The 27342-nt window shown below is 38.3% G+C and overlaps 1 protein-coding gene across 2 annotated transcripts in view; it reads right to left on the bottom strand.

Annotated features, from left to right (window-relative positions):
- The window catches only part of marchf9.S (membrane associated ring-CH-type finger 9 S homeolog), a 113798-nt gene that overhangs the window by 25146 nt on the left and 61310 nt on the right, over positions 1-27342 (bottom strand). For both annotated transcript variants that reach the window (XM_041584437.1, XM_018250097.2), the window contains 2 exons: positions 8062-8217; positions 181-373 (listed from right to left, as the gene is read on the bottom strand). In XM_041584437.1, coding sequence (XP_041440371.1) covers positions 181-373; positions 8062-8217 — 349 coding nt within the window. The remainder of the gene's footprint in view (positions 1-180; positions 374-8061; positions 8218-27342) is intronic.

Genomic DNA, 27342 nt, shown 5'->3' with positions numbered 1-27342 from the left:
GAGAGGAGTTGAGAGTCTGTGGTTGAATTATCAAAGACTCAGAAAGCCTTTGAGAACATCATTTCCCCCCTGTAATCTTGAGAGATATTTCAAGGACATAAGAGTCTAATCAAATGGCCTCTAATTGAAAAAAAAATAAACATCACCAAGAGGGCAGTTTATGGAATTTGTTCTTCTCACCTATACAGACAATGTCCATGAAGCCATACATTCCATAGCAGATTTGAAAAAGTAAATCCTGTCGCTGCCACTTTGCTGAAGGACTGAGGGAGGACCAAATTAACCAGGAGATGCTAGCTATAAGAAAAAGGGAGCCCAGGATTATAGCTGCAATCTGGACCTTCTCAATCACGGTCAAGGATATAGCTTGCCACTGCAGGAAAAAAGGAAAAGATTATGTCAGAACATTACAGATTTAAAAAGAATGACATAATGATACATGACTACTGATAAATAAGCAACACATAAGTAAAAAGCATGCTATGTTTGATGGTTTTCACATTTCCAAATGGTAGCTTTGCCATTTCTTTCATGTACAGTAATGTGACATCATAAGTACATTTATCACTAGCTAATCACCAAAAATATAATTCAAATTGTGCATAAGGAAATAAGTAAGGGCCATCCCTATATGTATCATTGACAATTACTATAATTACAATCAGGTGCAAATGATTAGAATATTGTTAGAAGGATCTTGGAGGAACCGGTGTTAATTGCATCTCAGGCATTGCTCTTTTTTCCTGAAGTGTGTGGTATCACCATTCTAAAATTGAAAGAGTCTGAAATTATAAATGCATATGGGCTCTAAGGACCCTTACTAACGGGCGTTTGAAGCTGTACTGCAGGAGCCTCCTCAAGCAGCTCCTCATATAGAAACGCTGCTGGTTTTGCCCCCTTTTTTTGCAGCAAAGGTTTCCTCTTGTTGCATTTCTCATCTAATTTGTGCATTCTACCCGCAGAGGAAGACAGGGCAAAATGCCCATGTGTAACTCACGGGCGTTTGAAGCTGCACTCCCCTGCGTTCCGGTTTTATGCGTTCAGCCGCAGGGGTAGACACAATGAATTCTTTTCAATGCGGCTGTACTCACACAGACGCATGTAAGCGCTGAACGCAGTAAAAATGCAACATGCTGCGTCCCAACCTGCATTCGGTGCTTACATGAATCTGTGTGAGTACAGCCGCATTGAAAAGAATTCATTGCATCTACTCCTGCGCTCCCCTGCGGCTGAACGCATCAAACCAGAACGCAGGGGAGCTCAGCTTCAAACGCCCATAGGCGTTTTGCCCCGTGTTCCTCTGCGGGTAGAATGCACAAATTAGATGAGAGATGCAACAGGAGGAAACCTTTGCTGCAAAAAAAAGGGGGCAAAACCAGCAGCGTTTCTATATGAGGAGCTGCCTGAGGAGGCTCCTGCAATGCTGCCCCCTCCTCACCCCCCCCCATTTCTGTCTCTTAAATCTACCTAAAAAAATGAATGGTTCTCAAATGGCCAAGTCAAAGCCCAGATCCAAATCCACTTGGATGCTGTGGAGGATGGAATGCGGCTGCGCATGCAAGAAACCCCTCAAACATTGCACAGCTAAAAAAAAAATCTGCATTCAGGAGTGGGAAAAATGTTTCCCAATCGATGTCAGAGATTAGGGAGGTGAGAACAGACTTTATTTCTCTGTCACACACAGAAAGGATGTGTTTAATCCCTAGAATGCCTACATAAGATGCAAATATAGGACCCATCATTTAAATATTAATTAAACCCAATAGGATTGTTTTGCTTCCAGTAAAGATTAATTATATCTTAGTTGGGATCCAGTACAAGGTTCTTTTTTTATTATTACAGAGAAAAAATAAATAATTTTTTAAAATTTGAATGATTTGATTATAATGGAGTCTTTTGGAGATGGCCTTCCCGTAATTTGGAGCTATCTGGATTTAACACATTTTTAACATTTAATACCAGGCCTAAACATATTTATGTGAGTCAAAATTCCTTATTTACCTCTAAGGGTTAACATAAATAACAAAGCTTTTTTTTTTTGTTAATTTGTCATTTTGTGAATTTGCTTCCCTTTGGAAATAATAAACTTTCGGTGATTAAGCTATTCAGCTGAGTGTGAAAAGGTTTTGTGCTTGCTAATTCACCTACAAAATTAGTCTGCCAATTACAGCACCGCGCTGAGACAAAAAGGCCATCGCTGTTTTACTGTTGAACACGTTAAAATGATACGATGTGGCGTTATCAGGCTTTTAATGAACGAAAAAACATGAATTTGCTTTGTTTTTGCACAGAAAAATCTTTCGAAAACAAATCATGTCTTAACCTCCTCAATTTGTAGCAATAAAAATGTAAAATACAAAACATTTGGTGGAGTTAATAAACCATAAAGGTGCAATTACAGATGACAGAACAAACCTTTACAGAAGGTATTAACTCTGGAACACATACTAATTCCAAGCATTCACAAAGGTAGAAGCAGGCAAAGAAGCAAATGAATGAAATCTTCAGACCGATCAGAAAAACTCTTGAAGCTCATTGGGATTATTGAGTGTGAAAATTTCCCAACATGGTACTTTTCTACATATATGACAATTGTGCCTACAAATGTAAATATTGAATATTTGGAAAGCATTTCAACCCATTGTTATTTATCCCCACGAATAAAGTGAAACAGATTTTTCTGAAATGAGGAACGAAGGAAGAATGGAAACCAGACAAAGAGGAATGGCAAACCTGAACAGGATAAGAATAAGAGGAGAAAGAGAACAGATGATGAAAAGCAATTAAATAAAAGACCACAGCAGGATGAAAAAAGCAGATAAGGATACTGAGATGAAACAAGGGAAGAGGAAACAAGGAACTAATTGAAAAGAAAAAGAGGAGATGAAAACCAGAGTGCATATAAGAGTGCAGTAATGTTAGATGAGAAGAAATGGCTGTGTTACAGATGACGAATGAATGTGAGAAATGAAGTCTTTTCCTAAATGGTTCACCAGTGCCCTTGTCTTACAATAATGATTGGAAATCTTGAGGTTTAGAAATGACATTATTATAACAAGGTGTTGGATCTGTTATCTGGAAACCCATTATCTAGAGAGATCTAAATTAAGGGAAGGCCCAGAGAGTCCATTTTAATCAATTAATTGAATTTTTTTTAAAAATATATATATTTTCTCTGTAATAAAAAACAATATCTTGCAATTGATCCTAACTATGATATGATTGATCCTTATTGGAGGCAGAACAATCCTATAGGGTTTATTCAATATTTAAATGTTTTAAAGTAGAAACAGTATGATGATCCAAATCAAAGTTCCGTTATCCAGAAAACTCCAAGTCCCGAGTATTCTGGATAACAGGTTTCATACCTGTATATGAACCAGAAAGACCGTTATACTGTAGGTAGAAAAAATGTCTCTTACTGCCTACAGCTTTTAACACCATTTATATATATAGGTATGAAATAAGGTTTTTTTGGATGATGGATCCCATACCTGTAATATAATACGTTAACACAAATAAGATAAAACTGTGGCACGGGCAACACATCATATAAATGGCTAATGGAATTGGCTTTTTTTTCTAATGGTATAAAAGCCCCACAAATACAGGGGCACTACAGAGCAACAATTGTAGAATGGAGTAGAAGAGCATGGTGATAGTAGGGCTAGACAGTATCATATCGGTATTACCCAAAATGTGTCACTTCAGTTGCTGCTAGAACTCCACTCCAACTAACAACAGCAAACAGCAAACAGCTGAAGGCTGGCACGGGGTAGTATAACAACAGCTGAAGCCAAAGTTTCATAAACAGTAGGGTCCCACAACATTTGTTTTCCCCCAAACCTTATCACATTTATGGCATTTCCCAACAAAACAGTAAAGACTTAACCTTATCTGGCAAAATTATTTTACTTTGTAGGTTTAGATGAGAATTGTGTTGTTGCTGTTTTCTTTTTGTTTTCATAGATCAACTCTTGATACTTTTAATGGAACAGACATTCATAGACGATGAGTCAGCAGCTGAATACATAACATGCACTTTGGCTACAGAATGTACACAGCAAAATGTTTCAGATGTCAGCTGACTCACAGTCTTAGAACATTTTAACTGAGATAATCCTGGTTCTTATTCAAGAAATGATGTACTATAATTATTAAATGCCAGTACCATTGGCTGCCTTTTTCCCCTTATCTCTTTCTATGACAGGCTCTTAAATCACTAAGGACCGGGTCAATAAAAGTTTACCTTAGGTACAACAGGAACAAATTATTTTAGGCCTCTTTGCTTATTTTGGAGGAATTACTCAATCAGGGATTTTAGGAAATGCAAATGGCATTCATATATAAAAATCGGGCAACGTTGTGTACTGAGTGGCAATATTTTTAAGCAGACAGCTAAATTAAATTCCAGTATGCACAAGGCATTGCGCTGCCCTCGAGAGGATGTCAGCAAAACATGGAGCCATAGTGGTGCCTATAAGATGTTCATCTTGTTATCGTGTTGGCCTGTTAAAGAGATATTTTCAAAGGAAAACATGCTCTGAAACTTCGGGCGACTTCGGAAATCACAGCGCCGCGAGTGTATTGCAGCAGGCGATTTTTCATTTTAGCAGGGGGAAGGCAGTTCGGGGAGATTCCCCGAGTCTGTGCATGTGCCCCTGCCATAATGGTATAAATAAAGACTTTTTACCTTTTATCACTTTTTTGATGGCCTGTTTGTTGACTTCCAGAGTGCCTATACCAATTTTTCTTCATATTATTTCAGTTTGTCTCCCTCAAGCTAAGGGGCTGGAGCACCTGGACCACCCTATCTAAACTGGTGAGTTTTTGTGACTACAGGTTGTATTCCAGTGGCTCTTTTTTCTTGTTCATTTTATTACAAAAACCCATAATACTAGTACAGCACTAAAATTTTTAGTTGCTACTTCTGTATCCTAAGTACGTCCATTACAAGATATCAAGGAATTTTAAAACCTTTTTGGTCTGCTTTTCATGCGTTATTCTGCAAAAAAGCAGACCAAAAATGTGCATTGTGCTAACACCCTTAAAACAAAGCTACAACTGTTACACAATGCCTTATATAAGACATATTTGTATAAACGAACCAACTATAGGGCTAAAGCTCTGGTCAGGATACACCTTACCTAAAAAAAGAAAGGTGCCAGACTAAATAATATGGCCAAAGGCAAATTATTGGATCAATTAAATTGGATGATTAGGTGTCTTAGCACGGAGCTATGAATATTCAGTCCAGGATGCAGAAAGGTGGCAAAATATGTGTTGGAGTTTTTACCATCCTTAAAGAGCACATTTACCACTGGATTTGTTTTGATCTTCACAGATGGATTTTACTGGCCTTGAGCTGTATGCTTTCTATACTGACCATCTCAAACTACTGCTACTTTAATCAAAAGCCTTGCAGCTGCCAGCAGCGAGGTGCTTGCAGTTTTCTTTCATATTCTCACGTGCTGAAGCAGGAGCCCCATTTCAATTAATGAAGGTATTCTATTGCTGTAGTATGAATTTGTCTTTCCTCAAGGCATATTTTTATCGTAGCAACCAAGAGTTACCACAGGGTATATTTTTTCAAAGGGTGAAGAGCCAATTCAGCACAAAATTCCCCAGAAGAGCACTCAACAACCCTTTTAACTTGTACAGGCTTTTGGAGTATTCTTTTATGTGGAACAGTCTCTTCACTCTTTGATTAAATATACTCCCAAAACATCGTTGCTTATGAAGGACTTTGGTTGACTTTGAGTCTTCTTTGTAAAATCACTGTAAACTCCTTCCTGGCAGAAAGATTCCATCTCCAGATCTAAATATATTTCCAAAACTCAAGAGTTTTTGAAATCACAGTCACATCTCTATTAACAGCTTAGATGAAATGTGCCTGAAAAGGTTATTCAGTTGTGAAATCCTCTAGTAGGGAACAACATTGCAATAGTATTAAATATGAAATAGAAATAACAACATTTTATTTAATAACTATTTTTTAAAAAAAATAAATAAACAATTAACCTTTTTAGCACCTGGTCTGGAATCTTCACGGACATCTATCAGTGAAAATTGGTTTCTCCAACAAGAGAGAGAAACAATACAATTTTTTTCATACAAAATGCCCCCCCCCCCACACTAGGCAGTTGGGGCTCCTGGTGCAGGCAGCCATTGCAAATTAAAGGGATTCTGTCAAGATTTTTATGGTGTAGTTTTCATTTCTAATTCACACTTTTTACACTGCAAATAATTCATTCTACCATGTAAAATTTAATTCCTTACCAAACAAGTATATTTCTTTTAGTTGTAATTTTATTGTGCAGGCAGCCATCTAAGATCATTTTGCCTGGTCATGTGCTTTCAGAAAGAGCCAGTGCTGCATTCTGACAGGCTACTGTCCTACTCAATGTAACTGAAGGAGTGGCAGTGGGACATGGATTTTTACTATTGAGTTCTGTTCTTATTTCTACCAGGGAGTTGTTACCTTCCTATTGTTCTTTCCATTATTCCTCTGATGGGCTGCTGGGGGGGTAACAGAGTGATAGCGCATCACTCCAACTTGCAGTGCAGCAGTACAGAAGTTTATCAGAGCACAAGTCACATGACTGGGGAAACTGACAATATGTCTAGCCTCATGTCAGATTTAAAAAATAAATATAAAAAAACTTTCTTTGCTCTTTTTGAAAAACAGATTTCAGTGCAGCAATCTGCTGAAGCAGCCTATTCACTGATGCATTTTGAAAAAAACATGTTTTTCCATGACAGTATTACTTTAAGCTTAGTGTCCCAGCTTGACCACACCTAGTCCACACCTCTGGTGAGGGAAACAAATTTCCATGGACAGGTACCCTTTAAGAGAGTTTGTAACATCGTCAACATAGTTTGGAAAATGTTAATGATATAATTAGTAATTCTTTGCTTTATGAGTGACCATTGAAAAACATTTCCCGGTTTTGCATCTGTTGCTTAGCTAGGGAAATGTGTTGTTCCCCATCCTTACCCCTGGCGTCCTGCACAGCAATACCCCCAACCCAAAAATGTATGCCCTCAATCCACCTCAGTCCCTGCCCCCACCACATCCAGGTCCCATTCCCGTTCCATGACAACACCGTCCCACCTCTAAAGTATTAGTCAGTAGATAAGGTGGCATGTTATGGCATGTGGTGGATCTGTGTTGGCTGGAAAAACTTTCCAAAGGGGAGTGTTATCCATGATAGGGTTTATTTACAATCATGATAACATTTCACAATTGTTTGCCTCCAATATGGACTCATGCTACTTAGTTACTAAGTTACTGTCAAGTACAAGCTACTGTTTCATTATTACAAATAAAATGGGAAATCATTTATAAAATCAGAAATATTTGCTTAAAATGGACTCTACAGGAGATGACTCTCTCATAACTCTGAATTCTCTGAATAATGGATTTCCAGATAAGGTATCATACGTATAATTTGTATTTTATATGACATTTTTAAACTACTCTTAGCAGGTAAAATATGGTGAACCAAATTATGGAAAGATCCAAGGTCCCATGCATTCAAAACTACTATTATGTTACAATAATTTTGTTATATAGTTTGGAATAATCTGTGGCTGTTTGACATCCAACATGGTGGTCTGTTTTTTTCTTGCTAATAAGGGAAAGGCTTCTTAGTTCCAGGTATTAGGCTTTGGGAGGTACATGGTCTCAGAGCGCCTACATCTTGACACTATATGACTTCAAGTGAGCCACATCTGTGTTCCAACAGAAACTGCCAAATGAACTAAGCATTATAATATTCCCTAGTATAGTATAGTATTGTAAATAAACTCTATTCATTTTAATTAGCATTTTATAGAAAATGTTCATAGGTTTGCTAAAGACATTCATACTTTTATGTCAGAAATGCTGTGCCGAGTAGAAGTGGCCTTAGAATTGCACTATAAGTGGAAGCTATAGTCGACATCAGAAGTTAGTTGTGCAATGGCATCTTAAATGCTTATGAAACAGGGCATGGCACAAAAATAATAACACACACACAAATGTTTCTATACTACTAGAAAGTATTGTGGTTTACTTACCTGGAGGGGGTTCTTAGTACTAATGGCTAGAACATGGTATTTGAAATAACACAATTCACAGCTCCAGGAACCTCTCTCACTTATCCAGCGTATTAGGCAGGGCTGATGTGTGCAGCGTACCGACCCATCACATCGACATGGGCTCAACAGTTCACCCTAAAGGCAGAGAAATGTACAGTTTTTGGTAATGCATAACTGCTTAAAGAATCACAGACAACTAAAGAACATATATGAAAGAAACACAGAAACAAAAATTAAAACAATGGATGCAAACATATATATTTCTACTATGCCTTTTTTAAATGAGGTTAACATATGTCTAGATGTTTCCACATCTAGTGCTTTGTCTAAATGACAGTGGCTGGAGAGACTAATATGATTAGTACTTCTTTTGTCTTCCCTCTGCTATGGACAGTAATAGGGAGCATTCACAATAAATTAAGCCTAAACTCCCCCCTCTGGCTGATAAAGGGAATCCACAAAAACAGAATATATATATAAAAAAAAACCAGTGAGTGTTGAAGAAGATGAAGACCTGTTATTACTTAAGTGTTCTTTCTTTCATAGGAAAAGCCAGGCCCGGATTTGCGGCAAGGCCGCATAGGCCCGGGCCTAGGGCGGCAAAAAAATAGGGGCGGCATGCCGCCCAGCCGCATTATGGGGACGTGTGCGTCCCCATTCAATTAAAGCAGCTGCGCCGGCGTTTTTTCGCCAGCACACTGGGAAGGGGAGGTGAGGTGGGCGCTAGAACCGCGCGGCCGCCTGGTCGGACCACGCAGCCTAAGGGCGGCCGTCAATGCAATCCGGCACTAGGAAAAGCAACTGGTCTTTTAGTTCTCTTTTACTGCCTGTTCAATGATAGGCATCCATTCATTTTTATTTTGATTAGCTGAAAGGTTAAGAATTGGTTCCACAGAGTATCTTTTAGTGGTAGTAATAATAAAAGAGTTTCTAAAACACCAACTGCATGCAAAAGGACACTGTTTTGAAGGCACTATTAAACAGTTCTAGCTTGAAGATACACAGATGTATAATTACATAAATTGAGCTACATGTGATTAGCCTAAGCCAAGCCTATGGTTAAGCTATGGTTTTGCCCAGTAGTACGGATAATAATTTAATTCAATTGATATTGATATTAAAAAAACAAACAAACAAAAAAACAAATACAGGTGCCTCACAATACATCCACTGTTTTTCTCAGTGCTGTGTAGACATCTGAAGTTTTCATGCATAGCATAAGGTTATCACTTTCTTCTTTCCATTCTGGCATTGGGAAGTGCCAACACTGGCATCATACCTTTCCTTCAAATAGGACTGTATACCCAGAACAGAATTGGTATTAGGGGTTGTCCTGACATTTGTCTTTTTCCTAGGTAGTAAAGGTGAGGTGCAGCTATCCTGACATAGTCCTAGACACCAATTCTCTAAAGGACCGTCCGTTGGACTTGATATTCTAATGTTTGTCCTCAATTTATATCACCACTTTTAGTGTATGAATGCTCACCATACAGCAGTAGCCAGTGTCCTTAATTCAGAAGGTATGCAACAAAGCATATCGAAGGTTAGATTCTGTATTTCTCTATGTTTGTTCTCCTTTTCCTTTGCTAGACCAAGGACAGTTTAACAACAAATAGAAATGGTATTATATATACTGTATGTGTGTGTATGTGAGTATATATATATACACACATACATACATACACACACTTATACAAACAGCAATGGCACTCCTGGTATTTATTACAAAAATAAACTCTTTATTCCAACATGGCACAGATTCTGTGTAGTATACAATAAAAAGAACCAGAAGAACCTTTTTTATGCTTTTATGTTGCCTTTGATTTACTACATAGCCTTTAGTTTTGAAAACGACAAAACAAAATTTGCATTAGTTATCTAAAAAGAGTGCAAAAGAGGAGTTTACTGTGGTAACGTGATGCCTTTAATTGCCTGTGTTTTTAAAGTATTCAGCCATTTTAAGATTCAAAAGGACACGCATAACGAAAATAAAACCATCTCACACTTACTTCCTGTTCATTATGTCATATACCCATTGCCTTGGCCATTGCTGTGAGAGGCCCTACAACTTAAGGTGGCCATACACGGGCCGATAAAAGCTGCCGACAGACCGAGTCGGCAGCTTATTGGGGCCCTCCGACGGGCTTCCCCGATCGATATCTGGCCGAAAGTCGGCCAGATGTAGATCGGACGGGACTTAAAATCCCATCGGATCGCGCCCGTATCTGTTCGTCGATGTGGTCCCGTGATCCGACAGCCCATTAGCCATTGTTAGGATCCGATCCTAGGGCCCACGATCGGATCAGCCCGATATTGCCCAAGGTGGGCATATTGGGGAGAGATTCGTTCGTTTTGGCGACATTGTCAAATGAGCGGATCTCTCCGTGTGTCTCACCAACACTCAGGCATGGAAAGTGCTGACAACAATACAGCTACTGTTATTTAGATAAATTAATTATAATAATGAGAATCCCAATGAAATATTCTACGCTTAACCCCCTGGGCGCAAAAATCCCTCCCCTCCCTTGTGTTTCCCCCCTCCCTCCTCCCCCCTGGCCTACCTGTCCCCCCGGGCAAATGCCCCTAACTTGTTACTCACCTCTCTGCGCAGGTCCTGTCCACAGAGCTCACAGGCGCCATCTTCTCCAAAGCGGTCTTCTTCCTAGATTAATCGGCATCTTCTGGCACATCTGCTGTAGGAGCATTTACCGGTACGGATCTACTGCGCATGCCGCATGCGCAGTAGATCTGTACCGGTAAATGCTCCTACTGCGCATGCACCAAAAACGCAGATCAACGCAGGAAGAAGACCGCTTGGGAGAAGAAGACACCTGTGAGCTCCGTGGACAGGACCTGTGCAGAGGGGTGAGTAACAAGATAGGTGCATTTGCCCGGGGGACAGGTAGGCCAGGGGGGAGGAGGAAGGGGGGGGGGCAACACTAATGTAGTTTGGCCATACATGAAAACACTGGCCAATTAGAACTTATATGTTGGTAGACCCACTGCTAAATCGATATATAACAGTGATTGCCCCTATTACAATTAGTTGATCATTAGCAACCTGGGTTTCTGTGTGAACTTTCAAAATGATTGTTTAAGAGGGCAGATACAGACCGAAAGTCATATAGACTGGATAAAAATGAATTACTACCTCTGAGGCAAGATTTAAAGATGTTTCTGGTTTAGTTTGTGTTACTTATATAATCCTCATGTTATAGAATTTAAAAGTATATTTTTAAAGTTTGTTGTGTATGGAACCTGTTATCCAGAGTTTCCGGTATAAAGGTTCTTTCAGAAAAAAATAATTTAAAAGGATTCTGTCATGATTTTTATGATGTCGTTTTTATTTCTAAATTACACTCCAAATAATTCACTCTACCATATAAAATTCAATTCCTGCAAGTATATTTTGTGTAGTTGTAATATTGGTGTGTAGGCAGCCATCTCAAGTCATTTTGTCTGGTCATGTGCTTTCAGAAAGAGCCAGCACTTTAGGATGGAACTGGCAGGCTGTTGTTTCTCCTACTCAATGTAACTGAAAGTGTCGAATTGGGACCTGGATTTTACTATTGAGTGCTGTACTTAGATCTACCAGGCAGCTGTTATCTTGTGTTAGGGAGCTGCTATCTGGTTACCTTCCCATTGTTCTGTTGTTAGGCTGCTGGGGGGGGGAGGGAGGGGGTGATATCACTCCAACTTGCAGTACAGCAGTAAAGAGTGACTGAAGTTTATCAGAGCATAAGCACGACTGAGGGCAGCTGGGAAACAAGATGTCTAGCCTCATGTCAGATTTCAAAATTAAATATGCATAAAAAAATCTGTTTGCTCTTTTGAGAAATGTATTTCAGTGCCGAATTCTGCTGGAGCAGCACCATTTACTGATGTGTTTTGAAAAACTTAAGTAATAAATAAACCTAATATGTTTGTTTTGCCTCCAATAAGGATTCATTATATCTTATATATTTTTCTAAATTCCCCTATCCTGCTCCAAACAGTACATAAGCAATACACATATGGGATCCATTATCCGGAAACCAGTTATCCAGAAAATTTTGAATTATGGAAAGCCTGTCTCGTATAGACTTCATTTTATCCATATAATTAACATTTTTCAAAATGATTACCTTTTTTAAAAAAAACAGTACCTTGGCATCACATTACCACAGTAAACTCCTCTTTTGCACTGTTTTTAGTACAGAGGTGATATAGGTATGGTGATACAGTACTTGTACTTGAGCCAAACTAAGATACAGTTAATTCTTATTGGAAGCAAAACCAGCCTGTTGGGTTTATGTAGGGGGTTATATATCAGAATCTGAAAAGATCTCATTATTTTTTGAAAACTACGCCAAACAAATCCCCCTTGACTTTTTCCCCTATTTATCAATATATTTTCTCGAAAATTTCTTGTGCCGGAAAAAACTCGATAAAACATCGAAAAAAAATCAAAATCAATGAATTTTTCAGATTTTACGCCCATAACCTCAGACTTTTTCGGATTTGACGCCAGATCAAAGTCAAAGTCAAAGTAAACTTTATTTATTTCAGCAGTATACGAATACACCGTGTTCAGAATATCCATAGCCATTGACTTCTACATAAATTCGGCAGGTCTGAGTTGGAGTACTTTTTAATTTGGACTTGTAACACCATCGGAGTTGAATGAATCTCCAAAAAAGTTTTTTTTTTCAACGAAAAAATTCTGTTTTCCCCTTTAAGAGTCCAACCAGAAAAAAAATCGGACTTTGATAAATAACCCCCTTAATGTTTTTATGATTTTCCAATAGAATTAAGGTATGAAGATCCAAATTACAGGAAGATCTGTTATCCGGAAAACCCCAGGTCCCGAGCATTCTGGATACGAGGTCCTATACCTGTACACCATTATCCCTCCAGATGTTCCAGTTCCAACATCCTCAGACATTAGAAGATGTAACCTACACAGTCTGGAGATCTGCAAGCTTTATTTATTTGGTATGTTTTTACAATTGTTTAGCCTTCAAGTGATTTCATGGCTCCTCTTTTGGATGAAAGCTGTTACCTGTATATTGTATTTGGAAAGGTTTTGTCTATTAATGTACTTGCAGAGTTCAGCAATATGTTTCCTACAGGTGAATAAAGCTATTTCAGATCGGTACAACATTCTCTGTTTGCCCTGCGGATTGTGAATAAATGTTCCTTTTTTTTTAGCCTGCGCACTTAATGAAATAGTTAGGATTCAGTCAGTTGAATCAGAATATGAATCCGCAGATATGCCTTTTGTCTCCACGGAGCATGGGCACTAGGTATGGTTTGTGCTTAATTGGGGATTGGGCTCCAGCTGCACATCACACAGATATACACTCAAGTAAGGACTGGACCCTGCTACTCAGTCTCTGCCGAGAACCAGCTGCTCCGCTATAACCACTAATGAGCATTCTATACATTTTCTAGCTTTGTACATTGGCTGGCTTGGCGTTTGATTATAAGTCTGGGTAAAGCTTTCAGCATTCAGCCTAGTATTAAAAAGATCCCCTCTTTCTGTTGTTTGCCTTTCAAACTGCACTGTTAATAATCCATTCATTCTTTACCCTGCCTACAGAAGGTCAGCATACAGTATATTACTTTTTTGCCAAGTGAATGTCAACCAAACCTACATATTAAATTTGTCTTGGAAAATCTATGCTATATGATAACTATTATTACATTTATACATGATCAAAGGAAAACTTACCCCCCAAAAAACATACCCTCCCCACTGAGTCTATTACAAGAAAAAGTGTGCCTGTTTGCTAATCTGACCTATAGATGCATAATAGCCCAGCGGAGTTTCTTCAGATCAGTATTCCAGCACAAGGCTTGCTGGGGCGTAGAGTATCTTCATCTGCGCATGTGCCAGCAAGCTCAGTGCTGGGGAACTAACCTGAAGAAAACCCGAAGATACAGAACACTACTCATCATTATTAAACGGGTTTATTTATTGTGTCAAAAGTAGGAAGAAAAGCTGCAGAATAAATTGTAAATGGCTCACCGAATAGTAAATGTGGGAGCCACAGACTGCCAGCTATAGGGAGCGGTATGGCAACAAATATATGGAAAAAGCAGGGCCAACCGGCACTCAAACGGATCCACAGGACCAAGGAAAGTTAGTTAAAAAATATATTTTATTTGTACAAAGTTAAAAATGTATATTTGCATCTCCATCTGCCCTATGCGTTTTGCACCCACTCAGGGCACTTAGTCATGGGCTTTGATATGAGCATTTATACAAAGAACAACCAATCACAATACAAATAATAATATATTTATTTATTGTGTCCTTTTATGTGGCAATACTCAAAATAAGATTATAAAAACATTTACAGAATGTAAATATAATAACAATATTAACATGTTTGAAATACAAGGGGCGCTTCCCTTAATTAAAATATACCATGTAAGATTGTATTTGAGTGCCTGCTCTACAAAATTCTGGTTTGAACCGTTCCCTTTGCTAAAGGCTCAGGGCAGTGCACCTGGGCCTCCTCCATGATCTAGTGAGTTACCTACTGACATAGGACTACTGTTGTTTGTTTAATAATGATATTGTGTTGGTATTAGTATGTCCAACAATACACCACTGTTCTATTTTGCAACTATATTCAATTATTAGGTGTGGAGCCCCCACAATTTTTCAAATGTTGAGAGGTACAGTATCCATGCTCACAAGGTTGTCACTCCCCTCCCCCATGTACCTCATTTTGCATTTTCAGGTGTTAGTCCCCCTTGCAGGCAGAGTGTGGCACCTAACACCCAGTGCACATATAATGGGGCCTTCATGTACTTCATTGCTTTTTTTATAGTTTTCTTGTTCTTCTAACTCTTTCACGCTTTCAAATGCTCAATAAAGCTATACATTTATTGTCATGGCTACTTTTTATTACTCTTCAGGCCTTTTTCTATTCGCATTCCAATCTCTTATTCAAATCATGCATGGTTACTAGGGTAATTTGGACCATAGCAACCGAATTGTTGAGATTGCAAACTGGACAGCTGCTCAAAAAAAAGCTAAATAACTCAAAAACCTCAATTAATAAAAAACAATTGCAGATTGTCTTCCAATATCAGTGCTGTCCAACTTTTGTGGTACTATGGGCCAGAATTTTTATTGGCCTACATGGTGGAGAGCAGATAATGGAAGCCAGTGCTAGCCACTCCCTGTTTTTAAACCACACCCACATTAAACCAGCCCATGTTACCACAAGACCATGTCTACACACCAAAAAACCAAATGGCTGGTGCTTACTGTCTGCAGGGATTTTACATACTACATTAAGAATTACCTATAGGTCACATTGATCATTTTTTGCTGATAATTCTGCTTTTGTAAGTAATTGTTACTTGAATTTCTTAAACCTGACTGTTTTGCCAACCTGGCTGTCCCTTCTCAGCCTGTCAGTTAGAGTTTCTAATGTGGACTACTGCTGCACAAATATGGCAGCCCCCTCATAGAGGTACATGGGGATATTAAAGGTAATGGAAAAGTATCAGGCGAATACTTTTACGGCAAAATGATAAATAGTATTCAATGATGTTACGTGGATATAAAAAAAAAAGATTATTTTTTTGTGTCAGTATCTCTTTAAGACATACCCGTAAATCGATATTCCTCCCCTGTGGATAAGACAGCACCCCCCTAGCACATGATTAAACGCCCCTAACAATAGTTTACACATGCTAACAAACCCCCAGAACAAATACCAGGCTTACCAGACACATTTTATGTTCCTGTTTCTTTTCCTGATTTCCACTCATGGATCTCTGTACCCTAGAAAGTTGACTCACTAGAATTGATTTTTATAGTGTGAGGTGGATGCTGTAATGTCAAATCTGATTACAATTGGTGGAATTTGTGTATAGTGAGGTTTCTTAAACCATAACATCAAAAAAATATATGATATGGAGATCGAATGAACGCGACAAAGTGATGCGCCTCATTCAGTCTACCATGGAACTGCTGTAGAGAGTCAATACTTCCCAGCCACAGTACAATAACATCATCAATGCATCTACAGGGGTGCCCAAAAGGTAGATCGGGATCTACCAGTAGACCTTTAGCTGGCGATGAGTAGATCTCAATACACTGTCAACAAACAGCTTGACTAAAAAAATAGATACTTTATAAATGCCACTGCCTAATATGCTAATTACAATCACATTTCTATTATATCTGGTCAGATGTATTTAAGAGACCTTAAATAAGTAGTGATGATAGGTTTCTCTGCATGGGTAACAACAATTAGTTTTGATCCCAACAGAAAGGCATGCTATGGAAATGATTAGCAAAATTGTAACAGCTAAGATTACCAGGTAACTAGATTTTATTGGCACACTAATTTTTGACTGTTACGAGAATGTGTTGAGAATAGATTGCCTACAGGTGTGACACAATGACAATGTTGATCAGGATTGTTGAAACTGGTCAGATGTGGCTCTTTTATTTAATGTTATTACCCTAAGCCTATTCCTTGGCTATAAAGACTTCCTTGTGTGGAGACACTGTTTTAAACTAACAAAGCCCACAAATTTTGGAATATTGTATATTCATCCCAGTATATAACAAAGCAGGTTGCTGCTGATCCATACACAACAGCTGCGGTGCCAAAGGTTGCCCATCCCTTCTATAGATGCTTGTTACAGTTGCAGTTGCACGGAATATATGCACCGTAAATGTATTCCCAAATAACATAATTGATTCTCCGAATCTGATTGCTAATTAACATTTATATGCAAGCTGAATTAGCTCAGCATTTATTCTATTATACTGTACCCATTACCAATTAAATGGAAACATTATGGTGAGAACCAAAGTAGTATTAACATGCACTCTAAACAGAGACAAACATCAAGAGCACACATTTTGTACCAAGAGAGCTGACGGATGTACTTATCTGTTATGACAACACAGTTTCACAACCTTTCATAAACTTCAGCAGATACAGTCTGCAATCTAATTGTGCTGCCATTCACCCACTCCAGTGTAAAAACAAATGGACCATTCAGCCAGAATGTCTTGCACATTCAGCTTATTCCTTGGGAACGCAATGCTCTCAAGATCCATAAACTGTTTCTATCTGCTACTATTTTTCTCCAATAACAGATTCACTAAATCACTGCCACTTTTCTACCATGCCATTTACACCATACATGCGCCGTAGAGAGGCATACCACGAGCAATACACTGAGAACAGAAAATGAACGCTGCATCACAGTTAAATCAAAGCAGTGGCATTCAGAAATGGTATTCAGAAATGAACCTAGGAATCACAGAACCTGTGCTCAGTTTTTGGATTGAATTAAACAAAATACACTTAAGTGACCCACAGAACTTGCACTGTGTACCTAATGCAATCAGAGCAAAACAGTTACCGGTACTAAAAATACCATTTTTTTTAGTAATGGGAAAAAGTACACTCCACAATAATTCATAGCAAGCAGTGGTGTGCTTATACTGGTCTAATGCTGATAAATAATGCAAGTCTCTATCTTGTTGGTCAAAGAGGATATAAACACTTTTCTCTAAATTCAGTTCCAGTTTTTCCCATAGACTTCAATAGAGTTTTCACATGATAAACCATGAGATAAGTTTTTTCTGAATTTAATTGCATCCCAACAGTGGCGTAACTAGAGTGTGCCGGTCCCCATGCAAAAAACCTTCAGAGGGGCCAAGCGCACTCCAATCCCCATTATCCCGCCTACTTCCTGCCCCGCCCTATGCCTGCCTCCACCCCACATCCCACCCTGGCTCCTCCCATGTCCCGCCATCGACTTGTGTCCCTTTTCTCACCAGTAAGAGAGCGGCTGGGGAGGAGGGTGTTTTCTTATTAGCTAAAAAGGAAGCAGACCCCACAGTCTGGGCCCCCTGTTCCCCAGGCCCCCTGCAACTGCAGTGTCTGCTGTCTCTATAGTTACGCCACTGCATCTCAGATTGAATCCTATCCTGTGTTTTCATGTGATAAACCCTTTTCTCACTGAACTCAATCTGGCCCAAAGCCTGACCCAAAAAATATTACAAAATCTCCTGTGTAGTTTAGCCCTTACTCAAAGTTTTATGCAGAAGAAGATGAGGTCTGCACTTTTGTTAAACACTATTAGAAAGTTGCAACAGTTACATGGGAGTAAATATTCTAAATGTGCCTCCCAGATTTGAAACAAACTTAGGCAACTTGGCACTGTCACTTGAAATTATAATGAACTGCTGTACAAAATAGGTAAGCAGAATTCTAAGGTGCCCCCTCAGAGACTCTCTTACCCTGTGTGTCTCATTAACTCCATGGAGGGAGAGCAATGTGTCTGATATACAGTGACCTATTGCTATATTATCATCATCATTTATTTATATAGCACCAGTCGTTAATTACTATATATAAAATGGTGACAAACAATCATAGCTGCAGCTGTAATGGTTCATTTTCAAACACATATCACCCCATAATTGTTTCCCCCACCAGAGGCGTGGGTTAATTGAGGCTAATTGATTTTCCTGAAAAAATGGGTGATCCTTTAACATATGCAGTGTATATGCAATAAATACAAACACATATCACAATAAAAAGGCAACAAAAATGCTTTCTTTCTTAAGGCATGGGATCTGGAAACCTGTTATCCACCAAGCTCAGAATTATAGGAGGATCATCTTTCATAGATTCCCTTTAAAGCAAGTAATTCTAATTTGTAAAAAAAAAAAAAAAATCACTGTAATAATCAAAACAGAACCTTGTACATATGGTAACCAAGCTGCATGAATTGATACTGGGGAAAAACAATCCTATTGGTTTATTTGATGTTTACAATGGATCTGGTGGTCCAAATTATAGAAAGATCCCTTATCTGGAAAAACCACAAGTCAAATTATTCTGAATAACAGATCCTATAGTCATTTAACATATCTGAATGGACTTCTGGGAACTGTCCCAACATATATTTCATTTCATTTATTCATACAGATTTATACAGAAGACTATGGTCACAGTCTCATCGCATCCATGCCTAAGGGTTTAAAACGTAGTGGTGAGCACAACTTTCCCATTTCTACAGTTTATTTAATCAATTAACATGATACATCTTAGCAATGCATTGCCAAGATTGTAAGCTTTATGGGGCAAAAATCACCTTCTTCTGGCCATACCGAATGCCTGTAATTTTATACAGCTTGCCATGGACTTTCTTGATCTGAGTGGTGTGAGCATTTATTTTCCTATATTCAGAGAACCTTCTCTGTAGTAATCATAAAAGCAGATTTCACATCACTTCTTAAACAGATGATTCAAAGCTTTTCCCATGACAAACGGAAAAAATAAAATGAATTCCTGCTTTACACCAGCCCCATAAAGGAGCATATTTATGAGCAGAGCTTTCAGCTGAGAGGAAAAGGGAGCACAGCGGAGCGACTGGCTGTGAAAGCACTAGGCTCTGCTAGCTAATTAGTGCTGCGACCCCCCGACATGCACAGAAGTAATCAGGTTTCCATCAGCATCCACCATATACCAGGGTGCATCACAGGCAAAGTAAGGTCACCATCTTATTTTCACGGGCAGCCAATCACTATTGCTCTTAGTGAATCACTTGACCCAGCAGTCTAATTACACCCATCAAATGCACAGCGTGGGCACATCACACTGATCAGAAGCCCCAACCTATTAATACAAACACGTAATCAAATACACTGCCACAGCCTCGACAGCTCTCACACAGTATTTCTATTAGGCCTCTGAATGTCAGCAGCTCTTAGTGACACACAGCAACCCAGCTGTCCCCTTATACCCATAGCAACAACACTTTGCCCTGCCGTGCGGACCTATGAGAAATGAGAGGGGAGGAGTTCTGTCATCCATTGACTCAGCTCAGCAACTTCCTCTCCCCTGTGACTACACTAGTGAAGTAACAGGAAAAAAATGGATTCTGACTGTACAGGCCTCAACCAGTTTTTCCTTGTCAGCAAAAGACACACTGTAACACACTGACATTCGATCACACCTCTCAATAGTCACAAGATATTCTTAGGCTCTCATGAAGGCAAAATGTAAATATATTCTACAACAAACGCAGCCAAATGATGAGAATAAAAAATTGCTACATAGATCTGAGGCAAATTCAATTTGCAGGATAAACACTCAGCTGTATGTTTTATTTTTTGCTTTCGCTGTATCCCTATTAGCCACAAATGCTGTTTTTTTCTGAAGCTGTTTCAACAGTGAAGCTTGTTTATGTTTACTTGCTAGTATAATTTATCTGAATTTAAAGCAGAAATAATCATTTCTTGTGGCCCATTTAGCTAGGTGCTAAGCAATGTTTTACCCCTTCAAATAGGCCAAAAAAAAAAACGTACTCCATACGAATAGGAGTAATAGATATTAGGGTTGACAAAAAGCCAACCTGCACCTCTCACTAATGCTGCCCAACATTTATAAAATGGAAAGAGGGATAAAAAGATCTGCCACACTGCGTGCGGTAAAGATTTCTGTATGGAAACACCCCCTGATTACAATGTCCATTTTATAACATTTGGCAGGTTATGAAAGCTTGAATACATTTCTGGGAGTTCTAGGGCCATGTTTTATGTGTTATAACAGTTTTGCTAATGAAGGTGAAATTGTCCTTTAAGCTGTGAATCACAGTTCTTCCAAGAGACCTGTTTATCTTAAATCGTTAAAAATGTATCTTTGCCTATCTTAAATATTAACAAATGTATCTAAGTGCTGGGTATTCTGGGCTCTCTGACAAAAAGCCAAATATTTAATTAAGTTTCAGAAAGTTGTATCTTTTTCTGGCATCAGTGCAGGAGATCAAATAGAAACTTGGGACTTTTAAAAAAAATGCGGGCTGAGCTGCCCTAACCCGACCTGGTGAACTGTCCATTCGCTTCAATCAGGATTTGTGGATGTTGGCTTGAACGGGTCCCATGGATTTCAGACCAGCTCACACATAACTAGACTCCAGAAGTGCAAGGCAGAAGTGCTAATCACTAAGCTTCAGAATAAAATGGCACCTGGTGAATCTGGATCCTGTTTCAGGCCTGGTCCTTTCCTGGGGAAAATACTACAGTATGCAGGAGTCAGGGGTACTATATTGATTATATTGATACTATACTATATTGAGTATTATATTGATCTGTGATAAACTACAATTTGCCTTTCAGTTCTGTAAAGTTTGTGTATAAGGAGTATCATTAATGTACGAAGGCTGAGACATTGCCATGTGAGAAGTACTTTTTGGGTGCATGAATACACCCAGGTTTTCTTATGCCAGCAGTAAGGTGAAACTGTGGCAGTGCCATGAGGCATGAAAAGCAAATGATTTCAGTTCAGTTACCAGGCATGCTACCCCTAAAATCTTGCTGCCCTAGGCCTGGGTCTTTGTGGTCTTCCCACAAATCTAGGCCTGCCTAAAGCTATAATGTTACAATTTAAATACCTTGCTTTCTATGGACTGATGTATCTTTTCTGTAAGAGAAACTAAACATACCAAATCTCATTGCTATCTCAGTAACTAGTTCACACTATCATTTAAATATAATTTAAGTATAATTTTCACAGAAAAAGTATTATGCTCATTTATAAGGGACTGAAAAGTTAAAGTTAAACAACCAACATTTTTTTAATAAGAGTAGTAAGGTGTATACAGTTCTTATAAGAAAAGAGTGTAAATATATTTTCATGCAGACATTTTAACTCCTACATTGCAGCCTTAGCAGGGACAGAAGCTTTATGCCCAGATACAAATACAGCTAATATGTAACATGGGGTTTTTGAGTTCCGCACCCAAGGGATCCAGTCAAAAGACCCTTTTACATTTCTAAAATATACTTGCCTTAGTATGGCTCTCACCTCACAAATACAGTGTAGGTGTTAATTGTATCTTTGTGCAGATACACAGATCAAAATCTGTAAAGGAATTGGTTTTACACATACATGTCAGATTTATAACAATTTTTCTAACTCAGTAATTTTGTGTATAAATTCTGTGACATTTCTATATTACACCATGCCAGAAAAAGAGACCTAAGCAGTACTGAAAGCAAGGCACTGTGTGTGCAGTAACGGCAGATCGTATTCATTTACTATGTTCACAGGGTGGCACTGGCCAAAAATCACCAAAAGAGAACATGCTTAGTGTGACATTAGCCTTTGTGCTGCATTGTGAGTACCTAGAGGACCAATAATGAATTGTTTAAGTCTACAGGATGACTGCAAGTGTTTTGCTACCAACATGTCAAGCTGTAAACAAGAATACGTGTTTCTGTTCCATAACCCTTACAGAGAAGGGTGGATGGTGCCAGGAAAAATGGGATGCACCAGGGAATAGAAAACCCTGAGGTAAAAGAGACACCTTAGCGGAAGTCAGGGGACTGCATGAAAGAGGACTAGCTTGTGTCAAGGTTAGCGTCTCCATATAGGTTGGCCTATGAGTGCAAAATAGATTAGGGTATTTAGTAAAGCAGTCAGAGGCTCCAGCAAGAGAAATAAAAGCGTTAGTCCCCCTAGGTACAGTATATTTCACAGTGTAAAGACTCAAGTGGGTAAGGCTTACCACTTACCGCAACTATTACCCCGTCTGTTCACTTGAAGAAATAATTCACTATGTACCATCACTGTGTAAGAACAAGTCAATAAAGTGAATATGTTTCTTTTATTTTTAAGAATCACACATGCCTAAGTTAGTACAATACTTTCCTGAACTTGTCAGTGAGAATCCACCTGAGATAGAGATCCCTGTATATTGTATGGCTTCCTGGAGTCTATAGAGGCTGTTCTAAAATAGCATTACACATGTTCTAGTCACTGCAAGGCATGCTAAACCAAGTCACATCTCATCACCATAGACCTATATGTTTGTGATGCACTGTTTAATAATACATTTAGGGGAATGTTTATTGTGCTGTGTAAAAAAAAAAAAAAGCAAAATAATACACCGCACATCACCAGGTTTCACCATGTAAAAAACTATGTTAATTATTTATATGTTTTTTCTTAGAGTGGCTGCCGCCGGAAGCAATGTAAAATAATGGAGTCAAATCTGGCGTTCACATGGCATAAAATTACACATACCGTGATAAATTCGCTATTCATTTTACATAGCTTTTTACATATTTCTTTTGCTGAATTTCGTTTTACACTGCATATTAAATATGCCCCATAGTCTGTAAAATAGGTCTGAGCATGTATGCTTGTCCATGAAAATGTGAGTCCTGAATATATATATGCTGGCGCTATATAAATAAATGTTAATAATAATAGTAAATAACAGCAGAACGTAAGCCTTTATGAATTATTTTGCATGCCTTTGCAGAAACTTAAATGATTCTGGAAATTCTCAACAGATGGCACCACTTGATTACCCATACATAAGTACTTTTAAGATGGAGGCTGTTTTCTTTAAAAGATTGTTAATATGGTTTTCCCTGCAGCTCTGTCTCTCTATTGTAATATGCAGTACCTGGAATAACCTCTGTTCTGTACAATGAAGTACCTGGTATAACCTCTGTTTGGCACTCAGATTGAGGACAGTGACCTCCTGCGACTGCAGGGCTCAATGCTGTGTCAAGAAAATATACATCATAGGGCAATCTTCAACTATTACATCATATCTGATTGTAAACACATTTACCCAACGACTACTAAAAAGTATTATCAGTATGGTGGGACAGTGCAGCATGAGTTTGACAGCTGTCAGCACCGAATTGGTGTCACATAAATTGCCCTTTAAAAACATTGCATACCCGATAAACGTTGCACTACAATAAAAAAGACAGACATTATTTTTATTTATTTTAAAAAGTGTGTAAGTTTAGCTTTAATACTCCTTGCAGGTAGTCCTGGACAGTAAGCTTTCTGTCTGGTATGTATAGTGAGCTTTATACTACTAGGCAAGAAAAGATGCTTGATCCAGAATGCTTGCACACAAAATCCTGTTTCCCTAATTTATTTATTAGAAGTGTCGTAATGAAGCACTTTCTTTTTTTGATACAGATCATTAACCAAAGGGAATTGGTTGTCATTCTGGACCTTGTGACATATCTGGACCATTAAATGAAGTCATGTGCAGAAATCTCAGATGGAATACATCTCACAACAGAATGCTATTTTCATCACTTAACTCCTCTCCACCACCTCCTACTGATTTTTCCCAAAGCGACAATTGTATGAGGGCATGCAATTAATGTTGGAATTTGGATGATGAGTGATACACAATTAAAACCACTCCGATAAGGAACTTCATTAAAAACAGCAGACATAAAATAAACGCAATAACATTGTAGCTGATAGTTCCATTACAGTATCACCTCCACTACATCAGTGGTACATATCATATATTGTGCCAGATTCAATTCAGTGAGACAAAAGGTTTATTCACATAAAAACTAATGGACGAGATTCAATTTCAGATGCAATTCAATTCAGAAAAGTGTATCTTTAAAGTGTGTATCACATGAAAACTCTATTGAAGTCTATCGGAAAAGAACTGGAACTGAATTTGGAGAAAAGTTTTTTTCTCTTTGAATTGAAACTTTTCCATGAGTTTCATGTGATTAACCATGAGATCTTTTTTCTCACTGAATTGAATCTGACCCAAAATTGGTTCAGTGGTGATTCTGCCAGGAGGCAAGGAAAGCAGAGTGTTATGATGGAACAGTTGTGATTGCCAAAATATTAATTGCTATTCACAAAAAATAAGATCTGAATTTTTATGCTCTGATTTTAGCCCTAAGTGCTATTGTGTTTCTACATTACAAATGTAGGCCTGCTGCAGAATGGCAGCATCATTCGGTGGCAAAAGGAAAAACCTGCCTCAAGTAAGGTAATGACTTAGACTATTCCTGTGCTTAACAAATCATGTATTTGTTTTCTCCTTCTTTAATCCTCCCTTTATGGAACTGATGAAGCTTATGTCTGGAACATTTTTCCAAGAAGTAGATGTCTCCAGCAGTCATTACTCTCTTAAAGGAGAAATAAAGTTTATATAAAGAAGTAGGGCAGAAATATAAATTATGTTATGGGCTTCTCTGTCAACCCAAGGCCATCACAGTCCTTTAGCAGTAAAGATCTGTGCCACCAAATATGCCCCAGTAGCTCCTCATCTTCTTTTCTACTGATTCACTGCACATGCTCTGTGCTACTGTCACTTACTGAGCTTAGGGATGGATGCACAATATATGAAAACATATAATATAAATGTCACAGTACAAGGCTGGTTAGTCAATAATTCAGATTACTGGTGCATGGCAGCTCAGAAACCAGCACAATTAGCATCAGAATTTATTTATCAGCCCTGAAGCATTAGCTTATATGACAGGCAACCCTAATTTTCTGCTTGATGATTTGCAGTGACTCCAAAGCTTAGCTTCTCAGCAGCTGCTCAGAACACACTGAGGATGTGCATATAACTGACACTCCTACCAAAAATGGGAAGCTCCTGTGTATAACTTTGAAGGTCTGGATCATTATTACTATACAGATGCTGAACCATTAGGCTGGTTCAATAAGGGGCCGATTCACAAAGGGTCGAATATCGAGGGTTAATTAACCCTCGATATTCGACTGGGAATTAAAATCCTTCGACTTCGAATATCGAAGTAGAAGGATTTTAGCGCAAATAGTGCAATCGAACGATCGCAGGATTATTCCTTCGATCGAACGCTAAAATCCTTTGAATCGAACGATTCGAAGGATTTTAATCCAACGATCGAAGGAATATCCTTTGATCAAAAAAACTTAGGAAAGCCTATGGGGACCTTCCCCATAGGCTAACATTGAGTTTGGTAGCTTTTAGATGGCGAACTAGGGGGTCGAAGTTTTTTCTTAAAGAGACAGTACTTCGACTATCGAATGGTCGAATAGTCGAACGATTTTTACTTCGAATAGTTCGATTCGAAGTCGTAGTCGTAGTTGAAGGTCGTAGTAGCCCATTCGATGGTCGAAGTAGCCCAAAAAACACTTCGAAATTCGAAGTTTTTTTACTTCGAATCCTTCACTCGAAGTTAGTGAATCGGCACCTAAGTGTATAAAATATGGTATTTCTAGCCATATTCATTTTTAAGGTTTAGCTCTCCTTTAAGGCTCGTGTGCTGTTTTTAGTGTAATACATATTTGATAACTAGATATTTCCCCTACCCATTGGCTCACTACCTTGCCATTAGTACCTTTAGTTGACTTGTAAGCAATCATATACAAGGCCTTCTGGTATGTTAGTGCTTGACTCAAGTACCAGAACTGATGCACAATAAATTACAGAAGAGAACAAATTAATTCTTCTAAACCTTTTTGGGTGGGACTCCGAATGCAAGACGACTTTTGCTAGTTTCCCTGTAACTATGGCCCCTTTTTTTACTGCCCATCTTTATCCTGGCATATATATGTAAATGTTGCCAAAAATTTGATGAAATTCCTAGCCAATATTTTAAGGAGAATGTCAATCCACAAAAATATTTTTACTTAATAAAAGAAAACACAGGGGGTTATTTATCAAATTCCAAATGTTCTCACTACTTTCTGAAAACCACTCCAACCAAATCCGCAAGGACTCCCCCCTCCCCTATTTATAAATAAATTTTAACGAAAATTTCTTGTGCATGAAAAGACTTAATGAAATTGTGAAAACATCCACATTGAACAAATGTTTCCAATTTGTTGCAGAAAACTGTGACTTTTTTAGATTAGACACCTGCAACTTGTGACTTTTTCTGATTTGATGCTGGAAACCACAAAATCTTCGGATTATTGTAAGAAACCCAATGCAGATCAAGATAACTTCCAGTTGTAAACTGGACATCTGCCATTGACTTCTACAAGGTCTGAGATGGAGTATTTTTTTATTCTGTCTTTTAACACCATCAGGGTTTAAGAAAGCACGAAAAATTTGAGTTGGTTATTTTTCTACAAAAAAAAATGGTGTTTTCCCCTTTAAAAGTAAAAAAAACAGATAAAATCTTTAATAAATATCCCCTACAATGTTAAGTAAAATTGCAGTATACATTCATACACATTTTTAATGGTTTTTAAAATTATTTGTATATGTATTGCTACTGAAAGCAATGTTTGTCTGTTTCTATTCTCTGCCCTGGTGGCTTCGACTGTTAATACAATGTAAGACAAGGCAGCTGATTAACAGACCTGTCTTTACTGGGGAACTAAGACTTTTACAACACTGTTTAAAATGTAACAACCAGAAGTTCAGCAAATGCTGCTTTCAGTAGAAATTCTTTTTAAAAATAACTTTAAAAAGCACTAAAAAATTTTAATAAAT

Source organism: Xenopus laevis, chromosome 2S (assembly GCF_017654675.1).
Source record: "Xenopus laevis strain J_2021 chromosome 2S, Xenopus_laevis_v10.1, whole genome shotgun sequence".
Taxonomy (NCBI): Eukaryota; Metazoa; Chordata; class Amphibia; order Anura; family Pipidae; genus Xenopus; species Xenopus laevis.
The sequence above is the reverse complement of the archived record's forward strand: the minus strand, read 5'-3'. Positions and strand labels throughout refer to the sequence as shown.